Here is a 13994-nt window from a genome sequence, read left to right as displayed (position 1 = left end):
ATATCAGTATTTCGACTCGGTGGCGAGCTCAGTTTCCTAATTAGGCTCTTGAGGAATCGAAACAAAAAAAGGAAAAGGTTCGATCGAGACACTCTACATTACATGTGGCGGTCTCAAATGATATTATACTGGTGATGTCTGCATTGTGGCAATTTTGCCAAGTGCTGTCATTGTCGTTGAAGCCTTTCCAAGAAGCACCAAGCAATTTCCCTACAGGGTTCTCGCGGGACTTCCTGCACCCAAGAAGTCATAGTGGCTGTAGATTGTTTGCGGGATACCAAGCAGTCCGAAATGATATTCAGATCGCCGAGATTTATCTCCCGGGCTTCGTCGTTCATGAGTGGTGGTTTGGAGGGCAGCCAAGTGCTCGGAGCCTTACCAAGACTTGCGCCGTTTTCAGTCCTTGCCTTTGTCTTCTTGGACGTCCCATTTTGCAGGTGTCTACGTCGTACATCCAACTAAATGCGGCTCTTCGTTCGCTTTGGGGCGGTCTGAGTGAGTGGCCGTGTGTTGTGTCGAGGCAGCACTCAGACCGCCAAGATATTAACGAGTATCAAAGTCGTCTACCGAGCTCTGTTTACTAGCAACACCGCGGCGCATGCCAAACGTCGTTTTGATCCAGCCGATATGCGAGTCTCTACTGTTTAAGGCTTGACCGGCTCAACATCAGTGCTGAGGGGCCCAGATCTGCTATCGTCCCTCTTCCCTGCTCACGTCGATCGTGTCACATTGGCGTTTCTTAATAACATTGGGAGCCACCCCCGCCAGTCAGAACCGCACATTCAGACCACTCGGAGCCAAGGGACGCAGAGGATCTTGGTTGGAGGTTGCATGGGGATGGGTCCTGGCTGCGCATCAGGACGGACGGGACTTTGTCAGTCGTGCTAGGGCCAGGTTGGGCCCTCCCCGTTCTTTCGTATAAAAAAGGATCTCTTCGTATGATTCCATCCTTTTCTTCTCGATCGGTAGCTGCGCTCTAATCCCTTATTTCGTACCCAGTCATATTCATCATCGGAAGCTTGACGCTCTTGATCTGTACTCATCTTAATTACTTAATCTCGTTCCTAGCAAGCACCATCTTCAGGCAAGCAAACAACCATTCTCGGTGCGGTCAGCCAAGCCAATTCACCATTATAATCATATATGAACAGCCGCAGCAGCCATGCATTCCAACTACATATTCGTCGTCGTCGCTCTCTTCTCCGCACACCTCAACGCCCTTCCTCTCAACATCAATCTCGGAGCCTATTCGCCTGCCTTGGTAGTCGGTGATGGTGAAATCTCATTCGGAAGTAAGCAAGACGTATCCAATTTGATGAACGCTCTCGAAGGTGCCGCTGTTGCAGGTAGCGCTGCTCAAGCTGCAGCCCCAGCCCCAGCCGCTCCAGCTGCTCCGATTACGACTCCACCCGCCGCTGCCCAGGACACTTCCCTCCAGGGCATAGGCAAGGAGATCTCTCCTCGAGCCCTCCAGCTGCACTCGGCGGCCCAGAGGAGAGACATGCAAGGATTCAACGCCGCCCTAAACTACGCCAGCGCGGCCTTGAAGATGAGCCCCGAGGTCCAGCTTGGTACCGGGGAAGGTGGATCCGGGATCGGTATCACGCAAAAGGCCGGCGGAACCGTCTCCCCGGCCCCAGCTGGAGGAAAGGAGGTTGCCGCCCGCGATCTGTTCTCGCCGAAGATGAAGACGACCGTCACGACCATGTATGTTCGTGGAGGTGCGCTACCAGGTAGGTTTCCTACATCTATCCCATTCTTCTTTTTTTCCCCCTTCTACAGCTGGACTTTGCTGAATGCCTTGGTAGTCCGCGACAACGAGGATTCGCCAGTTGAGAGGCGCGAGCCGACGCCGAGCTCATCCACAATCGACGGCATCAACCTCAACATGGCCGAAGGCCAAGTCGCGGAGTTGACGTTCGTCGAGACAGCAGAGGTGGACGACGACGATGAGTGATGGCTGCACTTGATCATGATCTTGATGATGACCACAGGGGGAATGGAGGCTGGAGGTAAATTTCTACTAGTGAGCGATATTTTGCTATCTTTTTTTTTTAAAGCTTGTGTGTTGCGCTACAGTCACATTGGAGCAATCCGCAGTGGATTTCCTTTCTCTTTTCGCTGGCGCCTTCGGCGCTCATATCCCATGCTATTCGCCGGTTTTACCTAATACTATCTATCAGTGGCGGAGTCCAGGTCCATGAGAATGCATGTACCTACCTACCTACCTGCCTACCTCTATGTACGCAATTGATGCGTACGCACTGATCAAAAACACATTAGCGATGCTCATCAACACAATACCATCTACTTCTAATACACCCGAGCCTGAAGCTTCCCCTCTCTGGATTCCCCGGTCTCCTCTCTCTCTCTCTCTCTCTCTCTCTCTCTCTCTGTCTGAACTCTCCATCTACTCGTGATCTGCGAGTTTCCATCTTCCAATCGTCGCCGTGAGGAGACACTCGCCTGCTTAACTGGCCTGAGTAACTCCGTCCTCGCATACACGGAGTATCCCCCCTCTCCCGCTCGCTCCTTTGCCTAGAGAGAGAGAGAGGCGCGCCCAGACCCGTCGGTTGAAACAAGCCTTTTCTGGGCTGCGAAGAAGGAAAAAAAAAGAAAAGAAAAGGGATCCATGCGATGCAAGGCGATGCAATGCGATGCGGCTGACCGGGGGGTGGGGGGTTGGGGGATATGGTTACTGTAGCAATGCATGCATATCTATCAATCAATCAATCGATCAATCGATCGCTTGCCATCACACAGAACAGAACAGAACGGGACAGAAGGTGGAGTCGCCCGCTTTAGAGAGAGTAAGTGCTTCTTTCTCAAGGAGTACTTCGTAGAGGAGTATGTACATGTGACATGTAGTGGGTGGCGATACCGGTAAGTACCTACCTTACCTAGGTAGATCCATACGGAAAAGCGCGCTCGTCTTGGGGCTGGAGGGAGCCGATGGGATGGGATGGATGGATGGATGGATGCCTTGTCTCTTCATGGATTAGGGGGTGTTGATGGTGAGGGTGGAGGTTTTGTTGAATAGGTCGGTAGTCGGTGCGCGGGACTTCGCAACCCCTAACGTGCCAGAGATGGAACGGCCGTTTGGAGTCGAGGGGGGTTTTTTTTGCCACTGCTGCGGAAGTGGTGCTGCACCTTTTGGTCCGCCTCCCGAGGATTGTTACAGCTTCTGGGGAGGTTCGGTGGACCGTTGAATCTGTCAGTGGTCTCTTACTTGGTACTAATGAATATAGCAGTAATATCTTTTTTTGTGTTCGCTCTAGATCTTTCGAGACCCGTCGTGATCATGGATTTTTTTTTACCGAGATCTACATCTATCTATAAACCGCGGACAGCTTTTTTTTTTAAAAAAAAAGAAAAATCCTTTTTTTTTTTTTTCAAAAATCAGAAAAAATCAAAACAAGAACCGCTTATCCACGACAAGGGCTCTGCTGCTGCTCTTGCTATACAGTGGACTGGCTTCGACTTCTCGCACCCAGAGCGCCCACGGTCTGTCTTGCGACGCATCGTTCATGCTCAAGGACCCAGCGACCTGGTCGTCATCTAGATATCGCATATCTTCCAGTGGAGATGTGGTCGATGAGCCCGAGCCGAGATTCATCGAGGCATTCCGGATCAGCAGGGCGTTCGTCTGGACGTTGGCGTTTGCATGGGTGTAGATGGCTCGGTAGACGGCTTGCTGGATGCTCGTTCCGACGGTCGTGAAGCCGTGGGACGTCATGAGGACCTAGAGCAAAGAGTTGGCTTGGTGCTCTGCGGATGTCGAGGCTCTGATCCGGGATGGTATAGTGGCCCGTTTCGTGGAACTTACAACGTTGCGGGCCTGATTCGGGGAGCCTTCTGCGGAAAACTTCGAGGCGAGGCTGGATCCCAAGAATTGTGAGTTTACTAGCATGTCTTGTTGGTCTTCAGGCTTATAGAGAGGTTTGATATCGAAGGTTGGGACATGGGGACCTTCAAAATATGTTTGTAAGTGTCGTTATTCTTCATCCCAAAGTGTCGAGGGGTGCTGGTTACCAAGAAAGCCAGCGATGTGGAAGGTTGGCCTCATCGGCACTCCACTCATGGTGTACGGGAGCACAGCTTCGGAGTGGCTGTGAACTACGCTATTGACGTGAGGAAATCGCTTATATATCTCGCTGTGGATGAAGCGTTCTTGGTACCCTTTCTTGGACTTTGGATCAACTACCATATACATTGTTGTCAGCGAAATAAAAAAAAGAAGTCTTCTCCGCTTCGGATAGTAATGCGTGATCCAGGATCGAGATGTTTCTTCGTAGGCTAGGAATGACCCGTAGGGGTACTCCAACACTTCATTTTCAGGAAGTCTTTCTCACCCGGGGATGCATCTGATACGTTATAAGGTATTAGATCAGCTTGAGATGAGACCAATGCCGGAGCCTTGTCTCCAGACATGATGAAAACATCAGACTTCTCTGGGTGGCGAAGAGAAACATGACCGTATGCGTCAACGACATGGTGGTAGTGGAGTATATTGTTCGCAATGATGAGGGTTTCCAGCTATAAGTAATATTTCAGTAGTGTAGAAGTCGTGGACGCTTTCCCGATCGGCCTTATTGCAAGATATCTCTCCTCACCAGCAGAGCGCGGTCGCAGCGATCACGAACTTAAAAGGGGCTGAGACGAACCTGCTTCCTCAGTGCAATATAAGCCGGGCTCATTAATGTGTCCATACTGACCCAGTGGAAGTCGAAATATACTATTACTACGTAGATCAATATAAAAAGTTTAACAAGGAACATGATTTGCACCTTGATATCGCATATCCATTCGAACTTCATTCTCCACAAGTCAATGATGACATCGTGGTCTTTTTCAAGCCAGCCCACGAGTCGCGGGACCGAGGGGACCAATCAATATTAGCGGACGGGAGTAGCTCATAGTCCATGGCCTTGTAACCTGCGGGTAGAGCGAGATCTTCGATTTATAGGGTTTGACATGTAGAGAAAAGGCTTTTCGGGCAGCGCTAAAAGTAGAAGGTTTTTCTCGTCGAATCTTATAAGTAAAGACAGCCTCCTATAATGAATGGCCGATCACGCTACCGATACGTACTACTAGTAGTACTACTAGATCAACGTACCTTAAAGGCAGGTAGGGGTTTATTTAGACGGTCCACGGACCCTATTCGGACCGTCTCTTTTGGGGATGGTCCCTGACTGTTGAGACGGTCAGTGAAGCACTCGTCGTCAAGACCTGAAATACTACTAAGATTGTATCTGATAAATAACGGTTCATGTGATTTGAATCGTAACCAAAATAAAATGGTTTTAATCGAGCAGACCGTCTTTGATTAGAGCCAGTCTTTTCGTGAAAAGACCGTCTCAAACCCTTGTTCGAAAGCTGGTACCGGTACTAATAAGCAAGTGGTACCTATCTTCATCGCTTATTACCGGTACCTAGGTATCTCTCGGTCTCTTGCATCCCCACCTCCTGGCCCTCCTCCTGCTGTACGGGAGCATGCGCACAACAAACCGGTCAAATTTCGCTGAGTCGATTAATTTTAATATCTAATCGATGAATGCTTTGACGTTCATAAGGTGGTAGCGATACGGAGAAATATCTTAGCACGGGTTTTTTAAATTATAACCAGAAAAGAATCATATCTTATTGGAAGACGGCCTACGTGCGGTCTCTTTGTAAAATACCGTCTACTAACATTCTTATCTTAAGAGAAAGTAAGCTTATCAGATCTTTAAAAAGACAGTATTGTATTTGATATTATACCTGGTTATAGACAATCACCGGACTATCTCAGAAATTCGATATTGATTTATAAAGAAGTATAGCCAAATAAATCAAACAGAGACGGCTATAGGACGGTCAAGGGATGGTCTTTTGCTCGGGGATGGTCGGACGAATAAACTATTCTTGATTGGAAATTACCGCTGATTTTAAACGGTTTAGTGACCGTCTTTCAAAGAGTCGGAGGACCGTTCAGGTGACCCCCCACCTGCCTTTAATAAGGTAGGCCCGAGAGCACATTGATTAGACTGAACATCAATAAGATAAGGTATTGTTTACCGACGAGAGGTGGGCTCAGCTAAGAAAGTATCGAAAGGTTTAAGTAACTTGACGAGTCGATGAACTTTTGCACTTTGATTGCGTAATTCGTCGAGATCAACGAAAGATCAGATACAGTAGATAGTTTACGTAGTAAAAAGCGATTTGCGGAGAATTAGATCGAGTGTAAAGGTTGTTCTGGAAAAACAATTAGAAATCGACCATTGCTAGAAGTTATTTGGAGATTATCCGTATTAATCATCGATAGTATTCTTCACGATCATCTCGAATCAAACTTTCTTATCAAAGCTTATAGTACTGTATTAAGCCGATCGGATAGCCAGCTTATCTCTCGATCCTAACCCGTTTAAGACGGGTTAAGGTTGAATGGAAGATTGTGTGCATACAACTGTAGTACCGGCACTACTATCTAAGAGAAGCACCTAAAGTTTATCACTACTACCTTCGATTAAAAAAGATTATTCAAAAGCGTAGGATTCGATTGAAAAAGATAAAGTTGTTCTTACAATTAAAACGATAAGATCACGTTGTTAAGACTTCATCGAGGCGGAAGGGTAGTACGTACTACGTAGTAGTAGTATAAAGCCTAGTAGAATAAAAGCTTATTAAAACAGCAAGAACTTACCCTCAAGCGGTAATTATTCGAGGGGGAGGGGTAGATTGATTGACCTCCGGCGAAATGCGAAATATCGAGACTTGGATACAGACAACAAAATACGTAGTACGTAATACGTAGTACGTACTACGTAGCCGCATTCAGACCAAACACCGCGCCCACACCCAAAGCCTCCAACGTCCGGATCACCATCCAGAAGCAGAAGGTGTCACGTCTCCTGGCCATCATTGCACCATGCAACTGAATGAAGAAGGCCTACACCATTTACACGAATGATGATCTCTAAGTGCAGCACACACACCGAGGTATAATGCAAAGATCCTCAAATCGGAGATCCAGCCTTTACCTCACGACGAGCTGATGCGAAAGTTCTATGCTGATTCCCAAGACAGTACCGAGGACCTGCCATTCGGGTGCCGACTCTTCTACTTCTAGACGCGTCCTCTTATCCGGCCGTGAGCCTGTGAGCCCATTGGACCGATTGGAAGAGCCAAGTGGCTGAACCTGAGTTAGTCGCCTTCTGCTTTGGAAGTGATCGCTGCCAATGAAGTCTCGCACGGTTTGGAAGCTTTGGCTTAACTCAATCAAGTTCTACGATGAGCGAGAGACAAGGCTCTCTGGGGTGATATGAATAGACATAAATACACACGCATCTCCTACCTTTCCCATTGCTCCTCAGCGAAGAACGTAGGTAGCCTACCTGTCTTTCCTCACGTTGACCATGACTTTCTATCTCTTGGCCCTGCTGGCCTTGCCGGTGGTGTGGGCACTAGGCACCCCAAAGACCTGTGCAAACCCTGTCCTGAGCTGCGGAACGATCACCTCGACCGACCTGTGCTGTTTCAACTCTCCGGGAGGCCAGATGCTCCTCACGCAGTTCTGGGATACGGATCCAGTCACGGGGCCAACCACCTCGTGGACGATTCATGGATTGTGGCCGGATCATTGTGATGGCACCTATGACTCTAGTTGTGACCCTACCAGGTTGGTAACTATCCAGATGGCCGGAGAAACCAGAAGCTGATACGAGACCCCAGAGCCTATACCGGGATTACGGGCATCCTCCAGTCTTTCGGGAAGACTGATCTGCTTTCCTACATGCAGACTTACTGGAAAGATTACACCGGCGATGACGAGACCTTCTGGCAACACGAATGGAGCAAGCACGGTACCTGCGTAAGCACGCTGGAGCCCAGCTGCTACACTGACTACACAGAAAAGCAAGAAGTCGTCGACTTTTTCCAAAGAGCCGTGGATCTGGACAAGACACTCGACAGCTACACGGTAAAGCTCCTTGCATTGGGCCTACAAGAGTGAACGTTGACTCAATCACATGTAGTTCCTTAAGAACGCCGGCATCGTCCCATCCACGACTGAAACATACACCTCCGCTGAGATTCAAGCCGCTCTCAAGGCCGGCTTTGGCTACGCGGTGACCATTCAATGCTCTTCTGGTGCCCTCAACGAGATTTGGTACTCTTACGACGTTCGGGGCTCTGTAGCAACAGGTGAATTTGTGAAAGCTGATCCGGTTGGTCAGTCTGGCAGCTGTGCCTCGACTGGTATCAAATATCTGCCCAAGTCAGGCGGTGGTGGCACGCCAGCCACATCCGGACCGGGTTCTACTCCCACTGGAGACTCGTTCTCTGGAACGGGCTACTTGAACGCAGTCACGAGTGGAAGTGCGAAGGGTTGCTTGATCAGTGCTGGAAAATGGTATACCAGTGGCACCTGTGCTACTTTTACAGCAACAGCTTCCGGTAAGACCACCACCATATTGCAGTACTTATCCTCGTGAGGGTACGATGCTGACTAGCAAAGGCTCTGGCTTCACTCTGAAGTCCTCTAAGGGTAACTGTGGTATTGTGAGCGGTGCTTTCACCTGTGATTCTGGTGTTACCGCCACCGTCTTCACTGTACGTTTTTGTTACACACCGCTTTTGCTGAATAAGTGACATATTCTGATAAACATACAGGCTAGTGGGGGCAAGTTGGCGTACAACGGTGCCACCAACTTCTATGCCGCGGATGTTCCAACTGGCAGCACGCAGCAGACCGTCTATACCACATCCAAGTACGTGTCGGTTAGTTTCCAGTGGGCGAGTGCGTAAGCGAGACGTAGGTATGGTAGGAGAAGAGATGCCGAAATGAAGAAAGCCACGAGGTTGGAGTACATGCAATTGGGCTGCGGAGAGCTCTTGAAAAGACCTCATGAAAAGACCTCTTGAAAAGAGGGATGTGATACACAACACCAAATAGCATTTCTGCAGAATCAGAAACACATTTCTCGCGACTTCTGATGGAAAGCGGAGGAGTAAACGAGTAAACGAGTAAACGATGCGCGGTGGAGATTACTGTAACAACACGAATACCAATATCAAGATTCAGAGTCGAGTGTAAATCATTGAAGCGGCCTTCGCGAGAAGCAATCTTCGAGATAGACACGTTATTAGCTACCGTCCAAAGAGAGTAGATCCTGGGAGTCTCAATCTCGATGTCTTGGATTTTGGCGGAATCTGGCAGTATGAAAGTGAGTAAATCGGCAGAGCCAGAACATGAACGTAGTGGCTTTATCCGAAGCAATAATTCAAATATTGTATGATTGACAATTTGATAGCGTGAGATGAATGTGCTATCTATTTTAACTTTGGTGAGAAGAGATAAACCCCATGCTCGCTTTACGCGACTTCTGCCAAGCCAAGCGCGTCCTCCAAGACCAAAGATCCCGAATCAACGCCAACATTCATTCACCATCTATACACGACACTGAGAATGGCCCGCAAGACGAAGAAAGAGCTGGTTTCGGAGGATTCGGGAGATGATGAGGAGGTTATGGCTAGTGAAGAAGAGCTCGAGGCAGAACTCGACGAGCCGCCCTCCATCGAGCCTTACCAAGTCCTAGGAATCGAGAGAAGCGCGACAGAGAGCGAGATCAAGTCCGCATACCGCAAGGCCGCGTTGAGGCACCACCCGGGTAAGCATATGTTGCCAGCTTTCTGCAATCGCATTCTGATCTGCTACAGACAAAGCCGCACCTCACCGCAAGGACGAAGCGCATACCAAATTCCAGGAGGTTGCCTTCGCATACGCAGTCCTCTCCGATCCTATCCGCAGAAAGCGCTACGACAAGACGGGCTCGACTTCAGAATCCATATCTGTCAACGAAGACTTTAGCTGGACCGATTTTTACTCTGAGCAGTTCCGCGACGTGGTTACTGTGAGTGCTATCGAGGAGTTCGCGAAGACCTACAAGGGATCGGATGAGGAGAGGGACGATGTCGTTGCTGCCTATAAGACGCATAGAGGTTCCTGGAACAAGATTTACCAGACGGTTATGTTGAGCGACTGTCTAGAGGACGAGGACCGCTTCAGGGGCTACATTGACGAGGCGATCGAGAAGGGAGATGCCACAGGCTTTCCAGCATACCTGAAGGAGACTCCCAAGCAGAAGGCTGCTAGGATGAAGGCTGCGAGGAAGGAGGCCGAGGAGGAGGCTGCGGAGGCCGATGTCTATGGCAAGGAGTTGAAGGCCAAGAAAGAGGAGGCGAAAGGATTGGAAGATCTGGCCGCGCTGATCCAGAACAAGCACAGAAACACAGGCTCGTCGTTCTTGGATGCTCTGGAGGCGAAGGCCAAGGCAGAGCAGAAATCAAAGCATGGGAAGCGCAAGGAGAAAGTTGTTGACGAGGATGAGGACATGGAGGAACCCTCGGAGGAAGCCTTTTTAGCTACCGCTGCTAAGATGCAAAAAGGCAGTGGTGCAAGTGAGGGACGGAAGAGCAAGCGTGGGAAGCACTGAATGCATGGCTTTACTTGGGTATGTTTATGGAGTCTACGGTAGGAAGGATATCAGGTTGGCGTTACTGAGAACAAAATACCATGACTTTTGGATCCCGTTCTGTCATGGTCTGAGGAGCATTGTATATGAATCCGGTTTTATGGACCGGTCCAGCCCCAAAGTTGTCAGGTCAACTCGTACTGTTAACACTACTGTACTCTTTCACGACTTTCAAGGCATCATCCGAAGCCAACTTTAGACGCCCCACAACGGCCTACTCACGTGACCATGTGTATATGTTGTCAACTCGCGTCGGCTTCAACGCGTCACCTACGGAGTAAACACCGGCGCAGCCCATATATTCAGGCCGCGCCCGCAGAGACCATCAACCATGCCATGAAATCCATTCCCGAGAATATCTATCCCGACTATTGCCACAGCCTGTCACCGACGATCGGGAAATGGTGTCCGTTACAGGCAACCGATGTGCACCGTCTGCGAGACGTGGGAATGTTTTCCGATGGTACATATGACCGGGGCCATAATGCTCTTGAGGGGGAAACAAACGCATGAGGCTAATTCTGTTCGCATAGGCAGAGTACTCTACCATCTCGGCAATCACCCAGTCAAGTGGGTGCGGATCACCGGCGTCGTCGTGGCAATGGATCAGTATCCGGGCAAGAGAGTGTATGTGGTCGATGACAGCAGCGGGATGAATATCGAGTGCGCAGCTGCTGCGCCAGTAAGCTCTCCTATAAACGAAGCTCCAGCTGTCCCGAAGCATCTGGATCAAATTGCTTCACTGATGGCTGCCAAACCCTCCAACGCGCCGCCGAAGAAGCCAGAGCGAATGAAGGAGACCCAGGGCGAGGAAAAGAACACGAGCCCTTCGGTTCAGACCCCAATGGTACCTTGGGATGAGATCGATGTCGGGATGGTAGTGAAGGTCAAGGGCCGGGTCAACAGCCGGTGGGATATCATTCAGATTGAGGTTGTCAAGGTGGAAGTGATGCGGTGTACAGATCAAGAGGTCAGGTGCTGGAACGAGATTATGGCATTCAAGAGAGATGTGTCAGATCGTCCGTGGGTGGTTAGCAAGGAGCAGGAAGAGAAGTGTAGAAGGCTCAAGGAGCGAGAGTTGCGTGGGTCCAAGAACGGTGGAAGGAGGGCTGAGAGTAGAGAACAGAGGAAGAAGAGGAAGGACGACGAGAAGAAAGCGGCGGAGAGAAGGGAGGAAAGGAAGGAGAGTGTCAAGAGGAAGAGGGATGATGAGAGGACGAGGAAACGGACGAAGGCCGGTTATCCTTCGACGGCCGTGATGAAGGTAGCGGCCGGGCATCACGCTGCTGTTGGGATTTGACGACTGGAAATCTTCTCTCGGACGCGACTTGACGAATTACCGACCTTTGCAGTTGTATGTCTTATTCATGGCTACACACCAAAGACGCGAGGTATGTCTTTCCGTTCCATTCGGATATATCAAAATGGCATCAACTTGATATTGGTATTGGATACCCCCTACCACGCGGGCCTGACCTCACGACGATACTCTCAATCGCGGGCAACATACTTTGCAAGAAGGCACGGCGTGCTCCGGATCCGCAGTCAGTTGAATGGATCGACGGCATAGTTCCCACCGCTTGAGGATGGCTGGCTTTACTGTATCTACTACGTACGTAGTACGTATGGCCGAGGTCGATACTCGCCCCATGTTTAAATGCCAGACTCGGTTTAGCCCCATAAGTCGTAGATCGGTGGTTTCTGAATGGCTCGAAGCCCTGTCAACTCAATTGCACAGACTACAGAGTAAATACTGACCTAAAGATACTTTTCAAGGCTGGATTCTTATACTGTACGTAGTAGTAGTACTACGTAAGTTGATTGGTTTAAGCACCCTTGCAAAATTATACTTTCGACATGTTTTCATGGGGGAGGGGAGTACAGCGAATTTTGATTCTTTCATCATTCTGGGTCCGGCTACAGTGATAAGCTAATAAGCGAGCAAGCGCCGGGCATTTGGGATTGTGCTACTGTGTGATCCGCACCTCGTGGTGAACATGATCGCTCCAGTACTTATGGATCTACGTAATAGTGGGCCTTGACGTCGCAACTTTTGGGGCCCTTCCCTAAAGTGGGCGAAAAAATTATGTCCCGCGAAAAAATTATGTCCCGCTTTAACGCTAAAAATCGCGGGGAACGTAGACACTTCAACAACACTTCAACACAATATTTTCTATTAAACATTGACCTACGTACCTAAATAAAAATGAGTAAAAAACGCGCGCGCGCTCTTACACCTTTTGATCTTAATTCTGAATACTAGAAGCTTTTAAAAGCTTCTTAACATAAGCGAATACAGCTAGCATTCGAATAGCTCTTCGAAAACCCTTTCGAAACACCTCTTATTGCGAGTCGCATTCATATGATAGAGAAGCCTGATACTTTAAAGCGAAGATAGAATAAGTATCAAGCTAAACAAGCTCGATTGAAAGAAGGGAAAGCGCTACAAGTAAGAAGGCTTATAGTTTTATTAGTAGCATAGCACAAAGCTATTTTGATTTACGCCGCAGATCAAGCAACTAAAAGAAGGAAAGGAGCTACTAAGCGTATGCTTTATCGATGCATTTGCTACTTTAAAATACAAGAAAATAAGCTAAAACCTTCTTAGCGTTAGTTTCAATCTTAGTTGAGAAATACAGCAGAACTCTATGCTATACGGACTAAACCAATCGCATCTTATCGCGTCGATATGCATACCGAGAAATCTCTCTTTAACTGATTCTATATCGAGCTTGTTCCTGCTATCTAGTTCTGCGGAATTAGGCTTAAAGATAAGCATAGAATCGCAAATATAAATGAGAAAGGCGCGCGGATTTGTATGCCGGCTAAAGAAGAAGTTATCGTACTTATCGGAATCAAAGAGATGTATACAAGAATCTGTGAAAATCGACTATCCGTAATTATGATCGAAGCTATTCTTGCCGATAGAAAAGCTATTCCTTTAATGATTATTATGCTCGGAAAGCAAATTATAGCGTTTTGGTTTTCCGAAAAAATGACTAGACATGAAGTTGTTATTATTTTCGAATCCGGTTATACGAACGATAAGATTATTATAAAGTGGCTTAAGCACTTTATTAAGCATACCGATTAAAGACTCGATAAACCGTAGATGATATTATTACTTGATGGTCAGCTTTGCTACGAAGCTTTAAATTTTATTTTATTAGCTAAACAAAATCGTATATAGCTTATTAAATTCCTTTCTTATCAAACTTATCTTTTACAACCTCTCGATATCGGCTGCTTTCGCACTTGGAAATATAATCAACAATGTGCTATCATAGATGCTATTCGAAGCTTCGAAGCTAAATATACTATCTTATCGTTTATGCGAGACCTTCTTTAAATTCGCGAGCAAACCTTTATAACTCGGAATATTAAACACGCTTTTCGAGATGCAAGAATATGGTCGATCAGCTTTTCTTAAATTTAACGCAAATTGAAAGAGTATAGTAAAAAGAGTAAGAAAGAGGCGAGATT

The 13994-nt window shown here is 48.1% G+C and overlaps 5 protein-coding genes across 5 annotated transcripts; 4 read left to right on the top strand and 1 right to left on the bottom strand.

The window, feature by feature from the left end:
• Window positions 1–1162: 1162 nt before the first annotated feature.
• Window positions 1163–1957, top strand: L3040_002426 (uncharacterized protein; the record flags this gene model as incomplete). The annotated part of the gene is made up of 3 exons (XM_066155549.1): window positions 1163–1292; window positions 1347–1733; window positions 1809–1957. The coding sequence occupies 3 exons, from the start codon at window positions 1163–1165 to the stop codon at window positions 1955–1957; spliced, it is 666 nt and encodes a 221-aa protein (XP_066012544.1).
• Window positions 1958–3409: 1452 nt separating this feature from the next.
• L3040_002425 (uncharacterized protein) lies at window positions 3410–4709 on the bottom strand (the record flags this gene model as incomplete). The annotated part of the gene is made up of 6 exons (XM_066155548.1): window positions 3410–3742; window positions 3827–3969; window positions 4033–4121; window positions 4179–4200; window positions 4353–4536; window positions 4665–4709. 6 exons carry the CDS (start codon window positions 4707–4709, stop codon window positions 3410–3412), a joined length of 816 nt encoding a protein of 271 aa, XP_066012543.1.
• A 2685-nt stretch (window positions 4710–7394) lies between these two features.
• Window positions 7395–8784, top strand: L3040_002424 (uncharacterized protein; the record flags this gene model as incomplete). Its single annotated transcript, XM_007289673.1, has 5 exons — window positions 7395–7657; window positions 7711–7957; window positions 8013–8433; window positions 8495–8589; window positions 8650–8784. 5 exons carry the CDS (start codon window positions 7395–7397, stop codon window positions 8782–8784), a joined length of 1161 nt encoding a protein of 386 aa, XP_007289735.1.
• A 661-nt stretch (window positions 8785–9445) lies between these two features.
• Window positions 9446–10472, top strand: L3040_002423 (uncharacterized protein; the record flags this gene model as incomplete). Its single annotated transcript, XM_007289674.1, has 2 exons — window positions 9446–9647; window positions 9697–10472. 2 exons carry the CDS (start codon window positions 9446–9448, stop codon window positions 10470–10472), a joined length of 978 nt encoding a protein of 325 aa, XP_007289736.1.
• Window positions 10473–10847: 375 nt separating this feature from the next.
• On the top strand, window positions 10848–11811 carry L3040_002422 (uncharacterized protein; the record flags this gene model as incomplete). Its single annotated transcript, XM_007289675.2, has 2 exons — window positions 10848–10974; window positions 11045–11811. 2 exons carry the CDS (start codon window positions 10848–10850, stop codon window positions 11809–11811), a joined length of 894 nt encoding a protein of 297 aa, XP_007289737.2.
• Window positions 11812–13994: the final 2183 nt, after the last annotated feature.

This window comes from Drepanopeziza brunnea, assembly GCF_022702325.1.
Source record: "Drepanopeziza brunnea f. sp. 'multigermtubi' strain 214-2 chromosome Unknown ctg3, whole genome shotgun sequence".
NCBI classification, from domain to species: Eukaryota; Fungi; Ascomycota; class Leotiomycetes; order Helotiales; family Drepanopezizaceae; genus Drepanopeziza; species Drepanopeziza brunnea.
This window is presented reverse-complemented; position numbering and strand designations above follow the sequence as displayed.